Source organism: Citrus clementina, unplaced genomic scaffold, assembly GCF_000493195.1.
Source record: "Citrus clementina cultivar Clemenules unplaced genomic scaffold, Citrus_clementina_v1.0 scaffold_1, whole genome shotgun sequence".
Classification (NCBI taxonomy): domain Eukaryota; kingdom Viridiplantae; phylum Streptophyta; class Magnoliopsida; order Sapindales; family Rutaceae; genus Citrus; species Citrus x clementina.
The window spans coordinates 3,698,482-3,711,673 of NW_006263303.1; the positions used below are offsets into that span (position 1 = coordinate 3,698,482).

Below are 13,192 nucleotides of genomic sequence, written 5' to 3' on the forward strand. Positions count from 1 at the left end.
TTTTCATTTTATAATTTTTTTAAAATATATAATTTAAAATTATTTTAATTTTATTATATAATTTTTATCTCCATAACTTTGAACTCTTATAAGTTTTTCAATAAAATAATCTTTTATTAAAATTTGGAAATATAATTATAATTTATGAAATAGGATGGGTGTAAAAGTTTTGTTAAAAGAAGAATTTTTCTTTCCCGAAAAAAAAATTTTAATTTTAGTTATTTAAATCATTTCGATAGAGAAAAAAAGGGTTTTATAAAAAAATTAAAGGGGTGTTAAAACTTGAAAGACCTATTCCAATAGGAAATTGACGCCATGTTGATCCTTGAGTTTGAGGCCCCAGCGCAAGCTCATCTTTTCTTATCCAAATATTTAGGCTCCACTTTTATTATTCTGGATTTTCTTAATTATAATATCAGAGTGCTTAATTTGAGATAAATTTGAATCTATTTTACACCAATTTTATACCCAATTTTAATAAACTATATATATTATAGCAAACGGGGTCTAAAAGGAACTGGTAATTACTTGGGTTGGTTATCTCACGTCTGTTTCTGGTCCAGCCCAAGTTTTTAGCCGAAGCTTGGATTTTTTATTAATTGGGTTGGCTATAACAAAACGAGCCCAGGGATATCCTCATGAGTTGGACTATTGGCACCCCTCCATAATCCTTTTCAAACCCTCTTTTATTACAATCATATTTCAAGACAAACACTTTAATATATCTCACGTCTATTTTATCTCACTTCAAATTTTTATATTTTTTCTCTTTAAAAAAAATTCTTATATTTTCTCTACTATCACACTCACACATGTAATTTTTTTTCTTAAATTCTCTATAAAATTTTCTTCAATTAATACAACAATCTATTGATAATAAATAAAACTCATTTTGATAAAATTATCTGACTTTTTTTAGACTCGTACAAAAACTTTTTACATCATAATCTTAGAGATAATTTATTTAATTCATTGATTTTTGTCAAGAAGTTTATCACTAATAAAAATTATTTGTGAGGAGCAAAAAAAATAAAAAATTTACAAATTCACAAATTAAATATATTTATTTAGAAATAAGAGTAATTTTAGTAATAAATTTAGTATAACTGAAAAAGCGGCTTTAAAAGAATTTTGGAGGAGTGTTAATAGTCTAACTCTATTCTCATTCCCCGAGAATAATTTGGAACCGATCAGTTTTCTTTTCGGTTCGGTTTCAACCCGAATAAAAAAAAAACCCGATCGGGTTTGCCGTTTAAAAAAAACAAAAAACAAAAGTCAAAAGTGGTATAAAACGCATAATAAAAAACACGTAATCTTCCTTCTCCCTAGCGCAACCGCTAACCCTTAGCTGACAACCACCCACGCCACGCTGCAGCCACTGTTACCTCCTTTCAGTTGCGCCGGTGCTGCCTCAATCGTTGGTCAGCCGAAAGCTGAAACTGTCGTCTCTACCGTCGCCAGTCACTGCCTCCGTCTTCGTTCGCCGTCGTCAGCCGCACAAGGTAAGATTTTTTTTTTTTTGTGTAATTTGGGACTTTGGGTGCTATTATTCATGGTTGTTTACTGTAATTTGGGTGATGGTTATTTAAATACTGCAATGGTGATGGCTATTTAAATACTGTAATTTGGTTGTTTACTCTTTTGATTCCATAATCTGTGTCGTGGTATTCTTAAAGAAATGGGTTTGTTGGGAAGGTGTTAGCCATCATCAATAATAAGTCAAAAATAACAACTGTTATGAGTTTCTCTTATTTATTTACCTTTCTAATATCTTCTTCCATCGACAAGCAACAACCTTTGCAGTTGATCTGGGCTAGAATTTGATTCATATGAAACTGAATTTCGAATTTTAGGTGGTTGGGATTTGATTCATTTGAAAATGAATATGGAATTTTAGGTTGTAACCCGAATTGTTACCCCAATCTAAATGAAGACCTGAATTTTTAATCCAATTCTATCCGAAAATCGAATTCAGTGTTTGGGTTTTGAACCCGATTGGATTGAATTTTCCAACCCCAACGGATTGTAACCCAAGCCGAAACCCGAAAAACACTAACTGAAACCCGATCTTCCCACCCCTACTCGTGGCTCATGGCCTCTTTCCTCGTAGATGAATGTGAACATGAGCTCAACTCACCGCCTATTTGTTGTTTCTCAAGAGTGCCTATTATACTATTAGAATTCTAAAAGATACATTTCATGCTTGCTTGTTCACTTTTCTAATTAAGGTTTTAGTTTGAGGTTTTCAATCTACGATTGTCAGGTAACTGATTGCATGGTACAGGGGAGTTTTGAAGTTTAACATGACAATTACTAGGGTTTTGAGTTATATTGTGAACTTTGTTCTTGCGATTTTTTTTTTTTTTCTGTAGGATTTTTGGTTTCTTATTCTTTAGGCGATTAACTAATTACTGTCACCACAAAAAAAAAAAAAAATACAGCATTACAGTGAAATTTGCGTTAGTTGCATTTATGTCCTTTTTTTAATTTCAAATAATTTAATATAAAGTTTGTTTGTGGCGGCTTAGTTGTGAGTTGTGTTCGTGGTATGAAGTGGGCTAAGGGGGAAAACAATGATAAGGAAACTGTAATCCTAATCAGTATTCGATTTCAAAGTTAATATAATTTGTCGGTGTGGTTCCTTTCTAAATCATTGTTTTATTTTACTTTTGTAGTTTTAGGACTCACATGGATGAAGGAGAGAGCATTTTAGGAGTAATATATGAAGATAGTGAAGATAACTTAGAAGATGGCGAAGATGTTGAGATGCTTGATGTAGAGGAAGGAGAGCTTGCGGAGCATAATTCAAGCTCACAAACCAATGTGGAGCAGAGCAGCAGTGGGGATGTCAGTGCAGGAAATCAGGGGTCACAAAGTAAAAACCGCAGGCGGAGGGCAAATAAGAAGAAGAATAAGAAAAAGAGGAGTGGTCCTGGCCCAAATGTTACTGATGTAAACAGGTTATATTCTTACTCTTACGTATATCACTCAGTTGGACAATTGGTTGTAGGAGTTCATTTTGTGGTTCTGATGATCTAGTACTTATTGTTCTCAGGTTTGTTTCAGACACATGTAAGCGGCTAAAAGAGAAGAAATCTTACATGGTATACACAGCTGTTGGTTGTCTTGGCATTCCTGCACTAAGTGATCTCGTTAAGGAGGTACTGTTCTCCCTTTACTTCTACCTAATTTTGCTTTTCACAAGAATTATAAAACTAAAAGTGATATTACTTATTATGATTATGATGCTTATAAATTAATTGTGCATCCCTGGACTTGTACATGGATTACTTAAAGGTTTCCCGCTGTCTCCATTTTCTTCACCAAATCTATGCAGTACTTGGTGTTTATTGTTTTTGGTGATCTTTGTGCGAGTATCTCCTATTTTTGGATATACTTGTGCATCTTTTTGTGTTAGAATGAGTGTGTTGTAATATTATTATCCAAAATCATACCTTTGAGCTGAGATCTTGTTGTGTACCAATTGCTTCATTAAACAACTTTCAGCATTATGCTGATGTTGGTCCTGAATCTGTGATGTTAGTTTTGAATACTTCTGGGAATGATGTAACCTTATCTCCTGAAGTTTCTCCACTTCGTGAATTCAATTGGTAATGTTTAGAAATCAACCACTCAAGTCTCTGCAAAAGTAAGATTTGTTTGAGTCTTTTTTAGGAAAGGTGAGAATCTGGGTTGTAGTTGGATTTGGACCAGCCCAGAGCTGAAATATATATCCACTCTATTTAAAGCCATTCTACCATTCTTGATGTCTGATGCTCTATATTGTTTCAATACCCTTGCAGATCTTTCTGGCAGAAGCCATTTTGCTGCTCAAATTATGTGCTCTGAACTGAGATATACAATGGCTGAACCTATTCATCGTTTACTTTTTGTGTAGGTTGTTATAATTTTTCCTTCAAGTTTTTCAAACATTGTGCATGGAAATACCTAGATCTACATAGATTTATGTTAAAAATCTAAGTAGAAATGCTACCGATGAATGAAGATATGTTGTTTTTTTTTTGGGGGGGGGGGGATTTTTCAAATTTTTAGAGCAAACGTTAGTTCATATCTTTTGTTTCAATGAATTCAAATTTTGATGTGAGTGTTGGAAATAAGTACTGTTTTAGGTCTCTGTTTCATATACACTGCTTGTGTAAGCTAAAGTTCCCTTATTTACTAGTGATATGTAATTTCCTTGGTTTTAGGGTCTTCATTGTCAGGCTTTAATATCAAATGAAAGCCTTTTTCTCCCTTGCTTTATTATACATCATCTTTTTATTATATTTAAAGAAACTTTCATATCCATCAAGTATTTTGCGCCAGAAGATAAAGCATAGATTATAAACTAGCCTTTTGACCATGGTTTTAGTTTGATTAGAAAATGTTGACTGAAATTTGGGAGTTATAAAGCTATTTTAACTTGCTGTTGGGAGTGGAAGTGTGTTAGTTGTGGGAAGCATACATACCGTGATCTATGTAACTACTGCTTGTAGGTACATACATGGAGATATGGAGTTTATGTTGGAGAATTTGTGCTATGGAATGTGGTCTTTGCTTGTATACATTTATATATGTATTTTTAATCTTGTACTACTTCCACATTTGGTTTATTATGGATATTATTGTCTGTCATTAGAAAATTTTCATTTCTTTTAGGCTGACTTTTTTTCTTTCTTTTTTTTGGGGTTTTGTTTTTGGGGTAAACATTGCTTTGCCATTGGGATTGTATGATGAAATTTTAATTTTCAGGTGGAGGCAATTCAGGCATGTGGAGGTCAGATGACTGCTGATAGCAGACGTTTTCGGACAGGTGGCGGCGTGTTGTGGAACATCATTAAAGCACGAGCACCAGGGGCCTACAAGGAGATAATGAAGAAGACAAAGGAATTTGAGGTGTGTGTGAAATTTATGCAGTAAATACTGTTTTAGTTGGTTATTTAGATGCTACTTTTCTTTTCATACCTATGTTTAAAGGTATTAGATCGTCCTTGGTGTGTTCATTGGAGAGTAATGAGAAATGTAAAAAAAAATGGCAATTAGGGTTTGGTTCTATAAATCTCAAACTGCCCTGGTTCTAATTGTGTGTGATCTCACACAGACTCTAAGGAAGAGAAAGAAAGCAAACTCAAACAAAAAGAAGCGTGATGATTTGCTTCAAAATCTTTTCTCATTTGCCAACATGCTCTGCTTTTTGTTTTTAATCTGCCTTTATTATTAGCTTCCCCTATTCTGTGGTCCACTTACACCACAACAGGGGATTTAGCTGTTAAAATTGGATGACCTTTTTTCGACCTGGATATGGTTTCGTATGTGCAGAATTTCTGGCTTCTCTCTTCCTTTTTTTTTTTTTTTTTTTTTACTCCGACAGTGAAGGGCATTGCTATAGCAGTGGTGAAGTTTGTATGGGGAGTTTGTGTACAGTATCTGAACTTCCTAGGGTGCTAAATTTTTAATTCCCAAATTACAATTTTCTTTCTTATTTTTGCAGAAGCAATTTAGGCAACAAAACAACAGACAGGTGCCAGAGCAAAACAACCGGCATGCTCCAGAGCAAATTAAAGAGGCTTCCACACAAAGAACTGTTGGTGCAACCACTGATGGAACCTCAGTCAGCATTCTAGGTGGTGGTTCTCAGTCTGTTCCTCAAGATCAAGATGGAAAGTCTGGTGCTGAAGGAAAACCTAAATCTGTTCATGATAGGATCAGGGTACCTGTTTCATACGATGATCTGCTAGCAGAGGATCCCAAGAATGATTCCATTTGATTCTTGGGAAATCCGTCATGCCTTGTTTCTAATTTTTAACATGCGGTGGTACAGATATGGATATAGAGGCAACAGAACAAAATTTTTACGCCGTCTTAGAAGAGAGAATTGAGAGTAATAGTTTTAAAGAGTGATTATTGTTGGCTAATATGATTTCTTCCATGACAATGGAGGCTTTTGGTATGTAACTCTTGGATAGAGAATGCTCTTATCATTTTGTATTAAGAGCTTGTTATTGCAAGTGTTGGAGAGGCCATTTTTGTTTTATTGAATTATTTATTGTTTTGTACAAACTGGAAGCCTTGTATTCCTATCCTTCGATTACAGTGGTTCATCAACCAAAGCACCAGCTGTTTGTGATCCTTTTCTCAGACAATGTTGAATATTGAGGCTTCAAAATGAAACAGAACAGAGAGTCACAGGAGGATTGACTTCTGCTGCAGCAAGGAATTACAGAGAAACATTTGCACAAATTGTTTAACGCCTTGATCACCTCTTTTGAAGGAAGAGGCAAACCACAGTGCAATCATCCATCTTTGAAGATGGAAATTTCTTTTTCCATGCAGCGTTTGCCGCCTCAACCACCTTTCTCGCGGCCTCCTGCTTGTTATCTGCCTCCCAAACAATTGTTGCAACTTGGTTGCTGCTAAGCACATCCAAAACCTGTGTACACAAAAGCAATCAGCACCATCAGCAACATCTATTAACTGAATAAAGAGTACGGGATGCAAGCAGTTGAAATCCGAAGTACTTACCCCATCGGTTGCGAGAAGTATAAACTGGTCATTAGATGTTAGGCGGCGATAAGAAACATCAGGGATTGCAATTATGCCATGATTTTTGAGTAGGAAGTCACCAAAAGCTCGAGACATTGCAAGGCCTGGCGTGTCTTCATGAGGCAGCCACACTCGCTGGATGTGTGGCTCTTCCTTTAATGCAAGTACTCGGCCACGGCATTGCTTTATTCTCTCTGCCTCACCTATACATTACAGATGCTTGTCAATCAACACAAACAAATTCAACTAAACATTCCCATCACCTCATTGTACTTTTGAATGCGAAAAGCGAGAGGGTTCTTAGTTTCTTACTGGGCAAGCTAGGCTTCAAATCTGTTGTCAATTGAACAGCCTTGAGTTCCCCGTTATCGGAAACTGTCCCTAGCACAGCCCTCGAGTCGCCAAGATTAGCTATGACAAGATCTTCACCCTGCTTGGATTACAATGAATAGAACTCTTTAACATCCAAAGCTGAAAACAATTGCAAGAAATGATTTCATTGTTTGTTTACAGAATCACTTGGTTTAATACCTGTCTTATGACGACGACAGCAGTGGTTCCACTGCAAAAGCAATCCAAATTTTCTTGAAGCTTAACTTCTTTGTCCATAACCTTAAAGGCCTTAACACAAGCCTCTTGCCATTTATAAAAGTCAATGCTTGGCATCATCACTTCTCCATTTGCTTTAACGTTACTATTTGAAAGAGCATTCTTTTGGCTTAGTATGAGTGATGGCAACCGATTTCTCACAAGCTCACTCACAACGTGACCATGCTTTCCATGCCCATCAAAGACTCCGCAGAATTCTCCATCTTCCGTTCCATAGCCCTTTTAAACAAACAAAAAGTTTCCGAGTTTTAATAAACACCCCAAAAGCAGTAAAGCACAAAACTCGAAGAAAGAAACAACTTGTACAAACCTGGCAAAGAATGCCTGCATCTTGATTAAGGCCTTTGCTTCCTTGCTTAGAATAAAGGGAACAAAGTTTCTTAACTCCATGAGAAACAATATTTCCTTCAACAAATATAACATTTTCTTGGCCGTTGTCAACTTGATCGTGAATCTCTGAAGATGCAGTGGATACGCAGATTCCCATTTCTCAAAATGGTGTAATTTTTTTTTTTTTCTTTCTTACCCTCTCCACTTGAACTCGTAAAACTAATATGACTGAAAATAGTCTTCTGCAACATGGATTTTAAGGACAAAAAGAAAGCGCATGTTAGCAAAGATAATAATTGTAAATATAAAAATGTGTGAGTGGCTCCCAACGAGCTGAAAGCACACTCTTTGTTCAATAATAATATATAGATTCATTGGTTTTTTAATGTTCGTGCATTATTTTAGTGTTAAGACTGCCCCAAGATTCACTTAAAGAGGCAAATGAGGTGTTCCCTACTCATAAGTTTAGACTAGAGTAGTATCTTAAAATCACTTCTACTGAGCCGGCTCTAGCTTTACGCGTGCACCGAATTGCTTACTTTTTCCTCGTGCAAACTTCATATTTCTCAGTAAAAGTGTTGGCATTCTGGGACATCTGGTTAGTTATTAACTGATTTGATGTAATGCTGCTGCATCAAACACAACTCACATCTAGTTAGTTATTAACTGATTTGTTATGTTGGAGATGCTTTAAGTTCACGAATGCATTGAATCTATAAAGATAAAATGAGTATTTTTTGTTTCAACTTTAGATTCAATGACTGCAATGGATGCTTTAAGTTAGAGCATAACCAACATAGCTGAACTCATATTATTATTGTTATTTTATATTATTTAATTTATTTTTATTGTGTAGTCTGCTACTAACCCAACAATCACATAAGATATTTTCTTTCTAATTAAGTTAAAATTAAATTATAAATTTGCTCCTATTGCACCAAGTAAATACATTAAACTTTGATTTTAAAATACATTAACATAATTTAAATTCAAAATTTATATTAAAAATTACTTAAATATTCACACAGATATGTCGACAGTAAATTATACATGTAGATATAATTTTCTAAATACGTGACCGATATCAATCATGTTTTAGCAAATAGCACAAGATATTAGATGGCTTTATCATGCAAAATGTAAAATTGATTTTTGGTCGCTTCCAAATATTAAAAGCAAGAAGAGTCTAAGCTACTAGGCTAAAGCCTAGTGGTTAGAAAACGTAACCTCACAATTGTGAGGTCATGAATTATAAGGGTTTAATTTTTTTTTTCAATTTGAGTGAAAATAATTTTCTTCTTTTCGAAACGTGAGTTGAGTATACGTTCCTTGAATATTAGAGAGGGTAAAAATTTGGACGGTGCTTTATAATAATTGATGTAAATTAGTCTCAGTAGTAGTCTAATTTATAAATATCAGTTGTAATCTTATGTAATAGGAATTGTACTATTGAGCAATAATCACATGTAATTAAAAAAAAAAAAAGCAACAAGAGTCGTGGGAGCACATTTTTGGATAAATTAAAGTAGATTTGATCCTAGGCCATTGGAATCCGTTGAGTTTGGTAAATCTATCAAAAGAGATTATATTAATATAGTTCTTTTCCCCCGAAAATAAAGAGATTATATATAATTGGTGACCACTAAAAAGAATACTTTAAGCAATTAAATATATGATCTAGGCGTATAGGTTGTAATTATGGTTTATAATAATTAACGCAAGCGTGCGCAAATTAGCAGGACCGAAGCACACTGTTATTTATGGGTGAGCAAAATTAGTATATATATCTTTCATATACAGATGAGATTTGATCAGATGATCCTGACCATTTAAATTGTGGAATTTTTTTTTTTCACAAGTTGGGTCCTCATCACGATTCCGTTGACTTTGTTCTCAAATAAATTATTTAGATGGATTGTTAAGGAGGGGGTCGATTCCCAATCTTGTGGGTATTTGATTCTTCCCGATCGAGCCATTGGCCCAAAAAACAAACCCTGCATGATTCGAGCAAGTGGTATATAAAGTTAGATTATTACAAAAAAAAAATTAGTCAGATAAGTTTGATTAATTTCTTATTTAAAGTGAAAAAACTTTAGCCACGAAGGAAAGGGCAAGAGTGTTGAACTTTCGAATTTAATATAATTGAAAGATTTTATATTATAATCTTGTTATGAGTTGATAATGGATTCAATCAAAATTGAATGCGTTTTAAGAAGTATTTGCTCTTATCAATATCATCAAAACTTTCTCAGCACCCACCTGGCTTGTAATGTTATACGAATATTGCCGACCTTTACAAGATATTTTAATCAATTGATATCTTATAATTTTTCAAAGGAATTAATGCATATTTAAATGAATGTGAATGGAGAAATTTCAAGCAATTTGGTTGAAGAGATATGTTGCCAACTTGTATGGCTTTTGGTCAGCAAGGGAACCATTGACTATGCAATTAACGATTCTTAGATTTTTATTCTTCTAAATTAAATTTCTTTGAATCTGCCCGATTCTTTTTCTTTAGTATCAATTATTGATCCCATGGATATTGATATTGATAACAATAAAAACACATACAGTTTGTAAGAATGAGAAAAGAAAAGAACCCTGAGCCCTTCAAAGCATGAGTCTGATGGGGATTGGGGGAGGTTCCAAATGATTGGAACTTTGGATAACAGTGAAATTTATTATGAATTGAACTTCACCCAGAAATGTTATTTTTTATTTGTTTAGAGGTTCATTCCGTTCTCTCTCTCTCTCTCTCTCTCTTTTTCCCTGTTTGTGTACAGGTTCTTTAAGTTATTGATCAATCTTCAATTCAAAGTGAAAATTACCAACAATCTCGCCAATCAGTTCATTATGCCTTCAATTAATTTGATTGTGCATGTGACGTACTAGACCGAATTATAGACCCAATCTTTCTTTAACATGTCTTTTGAAGTGCGGTGGCCTCAGTTGCTCTCTGAATCTCACCACATGCCAATGAAACCTTGCAAATTCCCAAAGAGCTGCTCTTGCTATGGCTTTTATCAGTGCACTCAAAGCACAATCATGGTGCTTTGTGTCGGACAAACAATTGTTTGACAGTATAGAAATGCCTATTGTTAGTGGTAATTAACACATATGTTGCCGTCAGACTTCATGGTAGGTGAGAGATTAAAATATTGAGTTGACATAATTTGGATGGCTGTTGGTACTGCTAGAAGCCATTGACTATTATTGTTCTTATTTTTCTAAAACTTCTTTGGATCTACAGGATTCCTTTTCTTTATGAGGATAAGTTATCCCACGTATTATAATATTCATACAATAAATCGCATTGTTACATTTGCCAGAACAAGAAAAGATGGCCTCACAGGCAAGAATCTATGAAGAGCCGACTCAAAGTTTATCCAGAATCAGGTGGACAGTGTCTATGGCATGTGCTTGGTGAGGACCAGATGATTATGATGATGACAAGGATCATCACAATCCTAATCTCTGTCATCCTTCAGACCTATTTCTATAATCACACTTCAATAAACAAATTTATTTAATCCCAATACAATGAACTTCAACAATTCAATTCACATGCTTCTATTCCCGTACACTTCACTCATGTTCCTGGTGGTTTGGAATGAGTATTCAACCTTACTTCAATAATAGCAACTTCATCTAGATTGGTTTTCTTTTCTAATTGCTTAAAAGTTTCTATCACATTATAAGCATAATACTTATCCAATGAAACCAACAATAAGCTCAGAAAACGAGACAAGCACTTGTCCAGTCCACAAGACTTCACAATAAACGGCAAGGTTGCAATGTGTTGTAACGGGAAAATTAAGAAAAAAAAATCCAAAATCTGATACTGAACATTTCATATTCAATAATCCATTCAGTCTCATGAAGGATACACAATTTGTACAAGAAAGATGGGAGAAGGCCAAAGAGGGTAAACATTTTTATGCAATAAGTAATACACCACCTAAAAGCATAAAAGCGAAAGCAGAACTGATTGCTCAGAGGCAAAATGAACTAACCAATCAGGTTGTTGATTTTTTCACTGGCTGGATGTTACAGGAACAGTATCTTCACCATTTGTTGTGTCAGCTGCAGGTGACTTCTTTACAAGAGACTTGGGTATGTCAACATCATCCTGCACACACCGTTGTTGGGGATGTGATAACAGCACACACATTTGCCGGAAGAGGATACGAGCTAACCCCTGCCCGCTCTCAAAGATGTAGCCCTCATTCTCGGAGACGTGTTCAAGGGCATCAACAAGAGCATCATAGACCTTCTGGGGGCAATTGTCAGGTCCAGGCTTGTCATGAAGGTACAATACATCCATAGTGAAGAGTTTCTGGTTCACAGGCCATTGATGTTGTGGTCTTGCAGATGATCTGCAGTATATAAGAATCTACATAGAGCAGAATATCAGATCTCATGTTGCGTTGCAGTTCACAACTTCATAACTTCTTATTATGACCTCAATCCAGAATGAAGCTGAAACAAGATGGAAATGCTTTGATGAAATTAAAAAAAAAAAAAAAAGCTTCAAATACTTGTCAAAACTCTGGAAGTGCCAGTAAATTTAACAAAGAGATTATATGATTTTTGTGAAGATGCAGCAAGTTGTAGTAATCACACTGATTGACTATTTAACTAATAGCAAATTTAAATAAGACAACAAGATAAACGGACAAAACATTTTGTATATTCAGCTAGAAAATGCATAAGCACATGTTAAGCAGAGTGAGATGAACTGACTAAATCTTACCACACGGAGAATCCGGTTCTGTGCACGAGATTTCTTTGCTTCATGAGATGCTAACTTGAAGAGATGGGTGAGATCTGCCTGACCACAGGCAGAAGTAGCTGAAATCCCCCGGACTGCAGTCAAAGTAGACTCTATGTCACTGCTGAACTCTTTCCGAAGCTACAACATATCAAACACACATCAAGTTCTTAATTTCAACAAAAGAGCAAAAGAATTGACAATGACTCATGCAACATTTTGTTCACATTAAAATCGCTCGCATAAATATACAAGTAGTGCTACTCTTACAAAGTTTGTATACAGACTACGTATTCCAACTTGAGTTACAAGCAATATGTTCGTAAATTTGTAATAGAATTACGTGCTTCAGTTGCAATGATTTGGAAATACATTAACTGCATTGAAGAAAATTCTTTACTTTATTCTCAAATTTGACTATTTCTTTTTTCAATTAATCACAAGAATAGCAGGACCCACGGATGTACGACACGTCGTTCAGAATTTCAACTGAAAAATGAAAAGGGGAAAAAAAGAGAGTACCCAGGAAGCGGTTTTGGCGAGAGTGACAAAAGCGAAACGGTGATCGGGGTTGATAGAGAGCTTGGAGTTAACGAAGAGGAGGATCGCTTGCTTCATAGCATCCAGTCTGGTGATTGGTTTCCCATTGAAGCCAGTTGATTTCATTTCCACTAGCGATTCGGCGTCCACATCTACACAAAATATTATGTCTTCGTTGCTTATGCGCATTGGCGGCAACGTTAATCGCCCTGCTCCTGAGCTTTCTCCCTCTATTCCCTCCATCGATTTCTCTTCTACAGACACAGTGATGATTCAGCTTCGTTGGAGACGCAGATAGCGCACACGCTGCGTTGAATCCGCATGAATTGCTGCATCAGAAACTAGAAACGACGTCGTGGCACAAAAAGACTACAACAATACGGCACCGTTTTAGTT

General features: G+C 35.3%; 3 protein-coding genes across 4 annotated transcripts; 1 reads left to right on the forward strand and 2 right to left on the reverse strand.

Moving 5' to 3' along the window:
* Positions 1-1,294: 1,294 nt before the first annotated feature.
* On the forward strand, positions 1,295-6,034 carry LOC18054383. 2 transcript variants are annotated; one of them, XR_002903951.1, is made up of 5 exons: positions 1,295-1,502; positions 2,676-3,161; positions 3,804-3,894; positions 4,753-4,896; positions 5,492-6,034. XR_002903951.1 is itself a non-coding variant. In XM_006450733.2 (5 exons), the coding sequence occupies exons 2-5, from the start codon at positions 2,689-2,691 to the stop codon at positions 5,765-5,767; spliced, it is 798 nt and encodes a 265-aa protein (XP_006450796.1). In that variant the 5' UTR covers positions 1,295-1,502; positions 2,676-2,688; the 3' UTR covers positions 5,768-6,034. The 2 variants fall into 2 exon arrangements, 1 of the variants encoding a protein (XP_006450796.1); XM_006450733.2 differs by lacking the exon at positions 3,804-3,894 and having other exon boundaries at positions 2,676-2,960; positions 3,056-3,161.
* A 69-nt stretch (positions 6,035-6,103) lies between these two features.
* On the reverse strand, positions 6,104-7,690 carry LOC18054384 (probable protein phosphatase 2C 72). Its single transcript, XM_006450734.2, has 5 exons — positions 7,463-7,690; positions 7,075-7,371; positions 6,856-6,973; positions 6,523-6,746; positions 6,104-6,430 (listed from the first exon to the last, which is right to left on the reverse strand). The coding sequence occupies exons 1-5, from the start codon at positions 7,637-7,639 to the stop codon at positions 6,257-6,259; spliced, it is 990 nt and encodes a 329-aa protein (XP_006450797.1). The 5' UTR covers positions 7,640-7,690; the 3' UTR covers positions 6,104-6,256.
* Positions 7,691-11,321: 3,631 nt separating this feature from the next.
* LOC18054385 lies at positions 11,322-13,136 on the reverse strand. The gene is made up of 3 exons (XM_006450735.2): positions 12,779-13,136; positions 12,239-12,397; positions 11,322-11,878 (listed from the first exon to the last, which is right to left on the reverse strand). The coding sequence occupies exons 1-3, from the start codon at positions 13,037-13,039 to the stop codon at positions 11,519-11,521; spliced, it is 780 nt and encodes a 259-aa protein (XP_006450798.1). The 5' UTR covers positions 13,040-13,136; the 3' UTR covers positions 11,322-11,518.
* Between the last annotated feature and the right edge of the window lie 56 nt (positions 13,137-13,192).